Source organism: Arvicanthis niloticus, chromosome 14 (genome assembly GCF_011762505.2).
Source record: "Arvicanthis niloticus isolate mArvNil1 chromosome 14, mArvNil1.pat.X, whole genome shotgun sequence".
Classification (NCBI taxonomy): domain Eukaryota; kingdom Metazoa; phylum Chordata; class Mammalia; order Rodentia; family Muridae; genus Arvicanthis; species Arvicanthis niloticus.
In genome coordinates, this window is record NC_047671.1 from 4,964,022 (window position 1) to 4,975,000 (window position 10,979).

A 10,979-nucleotide genomic window follows, 5' to 3' on the forward strand; every position below is an offset into this window, starting at 1 on the left:
GTGACACAGTGTTAGGTTTTACTGTTAACTTTTCATCTTGGAATAATTATATTTTTGGTTGCAAAAGTATGCCAAAGACTCCCTATTTGCCCTTCACTCAGATCTATCATATGCCAATATATGGGATTTGGTATTAGAATCAGGAAAAGAATACTGGAAAGACTGTAGTCCAATCTAAGGCCCTGAATCAGCCTGCCATGGCTGTCCTTCAGCATCTCCTGACCCAAGCCCCATTCTGAAGTCATGCTGGCTCGGACCACTCCCTGTGTACACATTCACACAGACCACATGACCATGTGCTTGCTTAGGGAGACTTCCTTGTCTTTTAGCCAAGTAGTTTTGTTTGTTTTTGTCTTACATGGATCTTCACTGGGGCATGCTCTATTAAAATTCTAAATACTGCAGTCACAAACCATAATCTGTATTAGAAATTAAGAAGGCACCAAACAGACTACCATGAATATGCTTTATTTTAACTTTCAATAAAAACAAAGTTGTAAAAAACAGCTTACTAATAACAAGACTTTGCTCCCTACTGCTAAAACTCAGTATTTTGTCCCAAACCAATGGTTTATTTTTGCTACACTGAGGTAAATGGCCAGGCTGACAATGAAGTATTCTTCGGTCTCTTCGATCCACACTAGCTCTGCGTGCAGTCCTCCTTCTGTGTCCATGTAGTCGACATAGTAAGTGTGTCCCAGGAAATTAGGACCATCAGAGGAGTAGGCAGCGGATTTCATGCACACTGGAGAACTCACACACCAAAACGGCTTCTTGTGCTCATCCAGAAGAGTCACATCCACTACAGAGCAACTCTGTAATTAAATTTACAAGTGTCAGGATATACGCTCATTTCCACAGGAACTATGACTGTTGAATAGACTGGAGATGCTGCACGTGGCATCCAACTCCAAACCCCTCTCCTGCATATCATAGGATCTACTTTTTATCTCACAGCTGCTCGGTTAGTCCTTACCCAGTCCCCTAGGCAGTCACCCTCACCCTTACATATGACCAAGGTGCTGTCAGTGTGTACCAGAAGTTAGAGGCAACTGGTCTTCCACAAAGGAGAGAGTCCTTTGTCCTTGCTTCCTAGAGGGTGTTACCCTGCTCTGGACAGCAGCTTCTCCCTTTGGTAGCAGGCGACTGTCTTCCACTGTTGTCAACCCATTTCCTTGACTCTCTACACTCCCAGCTCTCCCACCCTTGCTCATGGTTTTCTCTGCTGTACACCATCTTCCTGCTATACACTGACTGCTACAGGTACTAGGCTCACCGTCCGCCTGCCTGCCTCTCTCTCGCCCACTGACCTTCAATGGGCTATCCAACTCCTACGAGCTATTCTTCAACCTCACCTCGGTTACTCATTCCTACACTTTTACCTCCAGAGACAGCACCTCCTGTGCATACCACACTTCCATGTTCAACACTGTGGGCTCTGCTTTCTAACTTCTTCCTTACACAGCTACTCCTACTTCCTAGCGCATCAGACAAGATTCACCAGAATTTTGTCACTGTAAGCCATCACTACTAGTACATCCTATGTGTTAAAGGAAATACACACACTGTAAGCATATGCACCACATTAGTAAATTCTTCTTAGATAACAAGAGTGAGTGAGTGAGTGAGTGAGTGAGTATGTGTGTGGAGCGAGAGTGCCATGGCCCATGACCCATGACCTACCAGAGGCCCTAGCTCTCCTCAGACCTCATCTCAGTCACTTCTGTTTCTCTGTTATTCACTGGATGGACCTCTTCATCAATACTTTACCTCACCTGGTTCCAGATCTAACCACAATCAGCTTTGCATGAGCCAAGGGGTCTCATGTGTGTCTGGATCTGACTGTCCAGCACAGTAGCAGAGCCATACAGGGAGCTATTACCAGGTAGCCACAACCATGCTTTCAAGTCTTTTGAGTCTGCTGTGTATTGTGGGGCACCCTCCCCCAACTGTCATACCTCAACCTCTCCCAAGACTGCCGTTGTGTCCTCACAGGGTGCTCCTCCTATACATCATGGATTCTTCTCAGAGAAGTGTGAGAAGACCACCTCCATTTCCAACACCAAAGACACAAGTGTGTACTCACCAGCTCCTCACTTACATGTCTGTGTTATGTGTGTTTCTGTCACATAGGGTTTGGTATGGCCAGCCCACCAACAAGTAGGTAGCCTCTGACACAAGCCTCTATCTCTTGTTCACTAGACCTTAACTTTCAAACATGTTCATACAATTCTTGGTGAGGGAGGAAGGGAGGGAGGGAGGGAGGGAGGGAGGGAGAGGGAGAGGGAGAGAGAGAGAGAGAGAGAGAGAGAGAGAGAGAGAGAGAGAGAGAGAGAGCGCTGAAAGAAGGAGTGAATGAGAAGGGAAGAGCTCAGGAGGGAAGGAGAGAGAAGAGGAGAAAAGAGGTAGGGAAGGGAGGGAAGTGGAGAGGGGAGGGGAGGGGAGGGGAGGGAAGGGGAGGGGAGGGGAGGGGAGGGGAGGGGAGGGGAGGGACACCCAGAAAGAAACAAACCTCCCAGAGTTTCAGAGTGACCTTGTTCTCTCTTCACTTAGTGGACAGAACTCTCTATCGTCCCTTCTGACCCATCCTCTTCCTAAGGTCTCTAAGCACAGTGAATATTTGTTAGGTCTCCTCCACCTTGGCAACTTTATCACTGTTTATCATTCTCTGCTTCAAATACTACCTCCCCAGTGCTTTCAGAACCACCTATGACTTCTGCCAGGCCCTATTACTTGTCATCCTCACAGCTTGACCTAAAGCAATCATCTGATTATATATAATCACTTTCTCCCTAGATGGAATTTGTCTACACCCACAACTCAAATAATAATCTAGGAGTCCATGACTTACAAAGTGTACCTTTAGGCTGAACCTCCTTCAAGGTTCAGGAATATATACAAGGTCTTACTCAACACCTTGGATGACCCAGAGGTCAATCAAGTTTGGTGCGACTTACTCAGACCTATGATCATTCCAGCAAAACTGCCTAGAATTGCACCTTGGGCTCTGGAGTGGCATGGCTGAGCATCAGCTCTATGTAAAGTCTGGGGCCATCCTTGTTCCTCTTGCCCTAACCATCTACCTGCAGCTCACCACTAATCCTGCATGGTCTGGATTAAAATCAAACTAATGTCAAGCTCCATGTTAGATTCCTAAGCTTAGGCTACAGAGAAAGACCCTGTCTGAAAAAAGAAGTCACATATGATTGCTAAAATAGAAATACAACACAGTCTCTTTGCCTGGGAACTATAGACACAGCCCTCTAATGTATAAAGCATCCCTCTGGATAAACGCTGATAAAGTGTGTCATCCAAACCTGATTCTGTTAAAAGAACAAAGCAATTCTTTGTTGCACTGCTTTCTTTGAAGTGACTTGATGGTCTGGGCTTCTGTTCTCATCAGGAAATACTGGTCTCCTAGAGCTTGGGAGTAAGAGGAACTAACACTTGCTGGCCTGCTAATGATGCAGTGGAGAGCATCCTCTCGGGTAGATGTTCAACAGGAAGTCATCTCATATATTTTACAGATGCTGTACTGGCTGAGGAGAGTGCTGTACACTCACTCACTGTGCTTCTTCCTCAGTGGTGTGGGACAGCCAGGTCCTGTGTCAAGCAGCTTTCCTGCAGAGTTCAGTATAATTCACAATGACATACTCCCTAACCTGTCTGTCTCCATTCCTATCAGACTCTCAACTGATGGATTTCTTTTGGCAATCCTTTTCTTATGTCTTTTTTTGCCTTTCCTTGCCTTGTCGTTAGAAGGCTGTGTCTACAGTTTCAAGGCAAAGAAACGGTCTTGTATTTATATTTCAATAGGCAGATGTGATTAAGAATTATCTTTTTTTTTTCTTCAGACAGGGACTTACTCTGTTACACAGGCTAGCCTTGTATTGGTTGTAATCTTCCTGCCTTAGTTTCTCCAGTGGCATGAGTAAGCATATCCACCGAAAACCCTATGCTACTTTATGCCCATCCTTCAAACAAAACAGAGGCTAAGTCCCTGAAAGCCAATTTCTTAAACTGCATTTTACTGTTTCCTATGCTCACGGTGATGAGATTCCTGGAGGGAAATTCCTGAGCTATACAGCAAACACATGGAACATGGTATCTCTCACTTAGGTACTTTCTTTGGGAACTCCAAGGATGAATTAGTCATAAAATATAAATCCGGCTTCATACATAAATGCACATGCAGATCCACACAGCCTCCAACTCAGGAGACAACAAACTCTTTACCTGTAAGAAAAGGTATTACTGGAGAAACTGCCCAGGGACAGGTCATCCACCCATCGTTCAAAGACTCAGATTCCTGCCTTTAGACAGAGCAACCTATGGAAACATTGCCCCAGGCTTCCTGCAGGGTCAAGCTCTGTAGCTCTGTGAGAAATGCTGTGGAAGTCCCCAGCAAACTTGTTGCTAAAGACTCTTTAGAGTTAAGTCTTGCTTAAATGCAGTTACAGGGGAGATACTGTTTTCAATACTAGAGCTAGGATAAATCGCTGTCTCTTGGTATAATTACTATACTTCCCTTTTTAATCCCAAAGAGAAATTAATACCTGCTTTGATCTTGCTCTGAATAGAAAACAAAACAAAGTAACTTTTAAAATTATCCTGACTTTTTAAGCTTGTTATATTTACATTCTGTCTTCCCTGGTCCTCAAGGTCTATTTTTAATCTTAATATTTTATTTTAATATGTGTTTTAAATTCATGGTCACTTCAGTCTATCATAGAAAAATAAGAGACCATACCAGGATAAATAACAAATCCCAAATGGTTCAAAAGATCAGGCTCCAAAGCAACCCAGCCCTTGGTCTTGGTCACTGTCATCAGAGCTCTGCTCAAATGTCCATACCAAAGGTCAAAATGAGCACAGAACAAGTCGTCTCCAGGTACAGCCACACCTGTGGTTCCCAGATTCCACTCAACCCATTCAGTAAAGAGAACCCAGGGTAACCACAGGCACATAACCACACAAGAGCATGGAACCATGGGAACCCAAGAAGAGCCTAGAAATTGGAGCAGGAACTTAGAAACAGCCTTCAAATAGGTGAAAATGCTGCCCACAGATGCTGTTTGCCTCGGCCAAGCTTTGGCTCCAAGCTCTCTCCATGGGACAGACTGACTGTGTGAAGGATGGAGGGCACAGCGAGAGCTATTCAAACGCTGTCTACCTACCCACTCTACTCCAATACTTTCCATGGATAGCAAAGAGATTTGCTGCGGTATGAATGAGAATGGCTCCCATAGGATCAGATGCTTGGATGCTTGGTTCCCAGTTAGTAGAACTGGTTGGGAATGATTAGGAGGTGTGACCCCGTTGGAGGAGGTGTGAACTGGGAGTAGGCTTTGAGGTTTCAAAAGCCTATACCAAACCTAGTATCTCCTTCTCTGTCTGTCTCTTTGTCTCCCCCTAAATCCCTTCTGCCTGCTACCTATGAATCAGAATGCACACTCTCAGATACTGCTCACTGATACAGATACAGACTATGCCTGTCTGCTTTTCTGCCATGATGGTCATGTACTATAAATAAGAACTATAAATAAGCCCCAAATTAAAAGCTTTCTTCTGTAAGAGTTGCCTTGGTCATGATGTCTACCTACCCATTCAGCACAGTAGAACTATAACTAAGGCAAAATATTAAATAAACACTTGATGAAAATCTCACTCTGCTAAAAGAATTCAAAGATCTACAGAAACCAGAATACTTTTAAGAAGGGTTATATCGATACATCAACAGACAGTTTCTTTTTTTAAAATTATACAGTTACTTGAAGAAAATATTTTGTTTTTACCTCAATAAAGCCATCAAAAACATTAGTTCTCCATGCAAGGCCAACTTTTCCAATAAGAGGTAGGTGTTCTCTGTTATTTTTTAAACATATCACCTCGAACTTCACATATCCATTTTCAATGTACCCTGAAATGATTTAAGGTTAGTTTAATTATTATATTTTAATGCAGGACAGAAAAAGAGTCTTCAAGCAGGCTACTCCCTGAGGGATGCCACATACTGCAAAGTTCTACTCACTGACAACACAGTATATTCTATCATGAGGCCTGAGTTGTGAACCTGTGTCTCAGAGACTGGAAAATGGGTGTGGGTTCTAGAGAAATTGTCAAATGAATCAGAAGATAGCTGAGGAGACAGTTAAGTTCCATGGGACCCTTATTTAAATTTGAGTTTTATACACACACACACACACAAACACGTATCACTATACTTGGCAACCTAGTTGTTTCCCCTGCACAAACTTTGCACACACTCCCCTCTCCCAACAATGCATCCAGCAACCTCAAAACCCCTATAGCCATCTACCCCATACATTGCTGCCCATACTCCTATCTCTAAATAATACTATATTTCTCCATCCTGGTAACAATCACATTTGAACAGTTTCTATTCAAGTGTATTCCCAATATATCCAGGAATAAAGACCAGAAGGATCAATCCAGCCTGAACTGCTTTTAGATGCATGCACAGTAGGACACAATTATGTCCTTTAGTAACCCCTTAGGGTGAACATAAAATCATTGTGTGGATAATGAATGTATGAGCTACCACCCTCACTACAGTCTGTCTTAGGATTTCTAGTGCTGTGAAGAAACACCATGACCATTGCAACCCATCCCTAACCCAGAAGCTGTTTCCAATTGCTAACTACTTTCAAATAAAAGTTTAGTTTTCACCAAGGGCACCTCACTGGGGAAACACACTACTCTTAAAGGTAGTCTACATGTCCAAAACAGATGGCCAACAGAGAACATACTCAAGAACATCAGTGAAGGTTTCTTGGTGCTGTAGAAGGAGCCAAGAGTTCTACATTCAGTTCAGTAGGCAACAGGAAGAGAGTGACACTGGGCTTGGCTTGAGCTCCTGAAACTCCAAATCCCACCCCCCTACCCTTACAATACACTTCCTCCAACAAAGCCACACCACCTAATAGTGCCACTCCCTGGTGGTCAAGCATTCAAATATATGAGTTTATGGGAACATTCTTATTCAAAGGGCCATGTCTCTCAACAGCCAAACTCTTCTTCCCCTTGGACACCATGGAACCTCCAACAGTACTTGAGGACCCTGTGCACTCTTTCTCACATGGCCCTCTGTCAGTCTTGACAATGCAGCCTATACCTTCCATAACCTGCACTGCGGCTTTGCTCCCTTTCCTCCAAATATGCAAACCCATATGAGCTCTTCCTTGGATAAGAGGTACAAATACCTGGTCTAGATTCTGACCACCAGTGACAAGGGAATGAAATAAAAATGATGCTAAGTTGCCTTGGACACCAAATTCCTATTTCAGAAGTTCTACAGTGTTTAATGACTAAGTATAGCCAAGAGTTACCATCTAGGCGCCCCGGGTGTCTCCTATATGATGCATTGCTTCAGAGAAAGGCAGTCAGAGGTGTAGCTGAGCTGGAGAGGAGGCTAATTCCAGCTTTCCTGGCCACAGCAGCAACGTCTGAATGGGAAGCCCACCTTTTTCTCCATGTGAGTAACAAAAATAATCTGTTCCTCCCCTGATCTCCCTCAGATAAGATGGACAGTTGATGACGCCAGGACAATAAGACTCCCCAAAAATCCTAACAGTTTTTAGAAGGCCCCACAAGAGAATAAACCAAGAACTCTTTCCATCAACAAAACAAACAAAGCTGGCAATTCACTAAATATAACACTACTAGTCAATACACAAGAATGAACTATTAACATCTGCAGCTGTACGGATCAAGCCAGAGCAGCACACGGAGCAGAAGAACCAGGACACCATAGAGTACAGGAAAAGACTAGAAGCAAAAAGCAGAAACTGTGAGCCTATTTATACAATGCACTAAATATGAAACCAATTTGTGGTGGGCAATAAAAAGGACCAGCCACATGAGTCTCTGACAGAAAAGAAATCACAGAACAGAAGTCACTATGAGTAGCTATGTCAGCCTCGCCCTGTTTCAGGCACACTTGCCGTGCAGCTGTGACTGATGGACCCCAACAATTTAATCTCTCAGAACTGCAGCATTTACCTGTAGATGTCAACACTCTGCAATCTACCTTTGCCTTTCCTTTCTAAGCCTCTACTGCACCCTGGCATTTCATTACATGTAAGGTCTTTTGCATTTGAAGACCTGTCTTGTGAAAACCAATACTCTTTGGAAGTAAAAGGTCATGTCTTTGGTGGCATATTAACAACATATTAATGACACATTTTCAGCTATAATTAAGGACATATTTCTGCTTCAGAAATAAATAGAACATAAAAAAGGTGGAATATAAAGAGTGTGGGAGGATCAATTTATTGGTAATTGACTTTTCTAATGACCACAAGAAGCAAAAGGTCAAAGCAGATTAGAATGGACTCTAGGCAGGAATCACCAGAGTTGCTTAAAGAGAAAAGCTCAATAAGAGGAAGCAAACTCAAGAATTCACCCAAGAACCAAACTTACTAACACAGACCCACACAGAAGAGCAATAGTAAACACCTCTCACACAACGAACTCAAAGCTAGTTGGCATGTAATACTAACCAGTGTTGACCAGGCCACACATACTAGAAAGGGGCAATCAATAACACAATTGTATAATCATTAGGTCCTAATGATCACACAAACTTGGTAAGAACCATGTCTTCAGGAGAGAGTATCTTTAGTATTCCTCCCTATTAGGTATCTACCATAAACACCCCAAGACATATGCATAGTTTCTCTAGATTTTTTTCCCTTCTTAGCAAATTATTTTTGACACCTTTATTATTTTTCCAAACACCCAAAAGAGAAGAAACTTAAAAGAAACTTAAATACCTAAGTGCAGTTAGAGATGGTAAAATCTGAAAAGACAGGTTTCCAGACACAGTAGGGTCAGGAATGGTCCCACCTGGTCCTTTTTATTACAAGTAAGGATGTACCACAGAGTATATTAAAAGAACAACCTTCACTCTCTGTACCAGCTAGCACAGTGACATTACAGTGTCAGCCAAACCTGCTGATGTCTTTTGAGTCAATATGTGAGCTCTACATCTGTCTTATTAACTGGGCCTACACAGAAAGACACATACACACACAGCAGGACAATCAACCGCAGGTTAAAGAGAAAATTATGTACTTACCATTGGTTAATTCAATAGAGTCTGGAGGTTGCTTTTTTAAATTGCTACACCTAAGGGTTCCAGCTAGCATTTCCCTACCTCTCCAGTTCTATTTTCCATGGTTTTGATCTAATTCCATATCAATCAAGCCCAGTCCACCTGAGTATAATTTATTTTTCTAGACAAGTTTTCCCTCAGAAGGTTAGGGGAAAAAATACACAGGTAGTCTGGACTCCTATTCTGCTCCTGCTTTGGATGCTCTTATATTCACAACTGTAACAAGTCAAGATGGTGGGGCAGCAGGGTAAGAGGAGCGACACGTGGGTGCCTCTCGAGGATCCTTGGCTTCATGTGGCTCTATACTGAGTCAGGGGGAATTCATGGCACAGCACAAAATAGATGGATTGAGACTCTCAGAAATGTAAAAGGAACCTCAGACATAGGACCTGACAGCCAGGGAAGAAAGCTAACTAGGAATGAAATTCACCATGACAAATCAGGACAGGAGACATGCTGGCCAGACACATCCTGTCCCATGACAGACATCAATGGGCCTGCATCAAAGCACACTTGAACTAAGATGTACCTCTGAATCTCTTCAACAGTATTAAATGGTTTTGTCAAGCTATGTTAGCTTTTGTACCTTTTAATAAAATTTAAAACCTTTTAATACAAAAAATAAATTAACTGGCACAGAAGTTGGCATTTTTCTTCTAAAATATTTTTTGACATGGAAAGCAAAGTAAAATTTTTAAGTAGAAGGGGAGGTGATAGGGAAGCTGATTTGAAGCAATGAAAGAGACAAGAAACAAATGGCTAAATAAAGGTCTAAAGCAGGCGAGAGTGGCTATATATATAGGAACAAAAATTGTAAAGTTCATTTCGGAAAGAAGTGGGACATCTTTTCCTCTGAAACAGGAAAGGCAAGACTGAGAAAGGCTGTGACAGACAAGTGAAGGTGTGCTGGCCAAGGAACGTGGGAAGCTCAGCAGGAGGGCATGGGAGTCAGTGTGGGGGAGGGGGTGCTGGGACCCTGTAGGAAAACCTTATTCAAAACATAAAGGGCAACTAGGAACTGACTGAAAGATTTCTAATAGCAAGAAGGTACACCATCAGCATTACATTCCTGGGTGGGAGGCTGACTCACGGCCAATGCTACAGGGAAAGCATGAGCAATAAAGAAAGGACTCTGTCATGTCTAGAGTATGAGATAGGTCAGGCGTCAGTATGCCACTGTAGAGTATGAGACAGGTCAGGCGTCAGTATGCCACTGTAGAGTATGAGACAGGTCAGGCGTCAGTATGCCACTGTAGAGTATGAGGTAGGTCAGGCGTCAGTATGCCACTGTACTGAGTATCCAAGAAAGTTCAGCTAGAAAAGACCAAAGAGCCAGAAAGAGCAGACACCCAAATAATGTATTAGCACAGAAGGTGGGGCCAATGACAGCTGAGACCTTTGTAATCCAAGGCAAGAGAGGCCATAAACTCAACATACTGGAGATCAACGATCTCAACAGCAAGTAAACTCACACTGTGGAAAAATCAGAAAACCTATTATTTACAATTTTAACACTTAGGTTCTCTAAATTATTTGTTTTAGATAAGACATTTCATTTCCATAACTGCCTTACAAAGTATCTTACTATTTAAAATATCCTATTGAAACAAATTTCCTTGACAACAAATAAAGTTCAAAGAATTCAAGTCACAAGAAAGAGCAATTATTAAACCTGGATCAGCGGCTGAAGGAAGCCTCGTAATGGGTATGCATCGCCAGCATCATGCGTGGCAGGCAGGTCTTTATGGGATACAGCCTGTGTAGTCCCAGAGGCCCAGACTTAATGCTCTCTGGTGGCCATTTTGAGATTAGTAATTTTGCAACAGGCTGTACAAACTATAGA

The 10,979-nt window shown here is 42.8% G+C and overlaps 1 protein-coding gene across 2 annotated transcripts in view; it reads right to left on the reverse strand.

Annotated features, from left to right (window-relative positions):
* Positions 1-452: 452 nt before the first annotated feature.
* Positions 453-10,979, reverse strand: part of Fbxo15 (F-box protein 15) — a 44,191-nt gene continuing 33,664 nt past the window's right edge. For both annotated transcript variants that reach the window (XM_034518284.2, XM_076912342.1), the window contains exons 9-10: positions 5,796-5,920; positions 453-815 (exon numbers count right to left, since the gene is read on the reverse strand). In XM_034518284.2, coding sequence (XP_034374175.1) covers positions 546-815; positions 5,796-5,920 — 395 coding nt within the window. In that variant the 3' untranslated portion in view covers positions 453-545. The remainder of the gene's footprint in view (positions 816-5,795; positions 5,921-10,979) is intronic.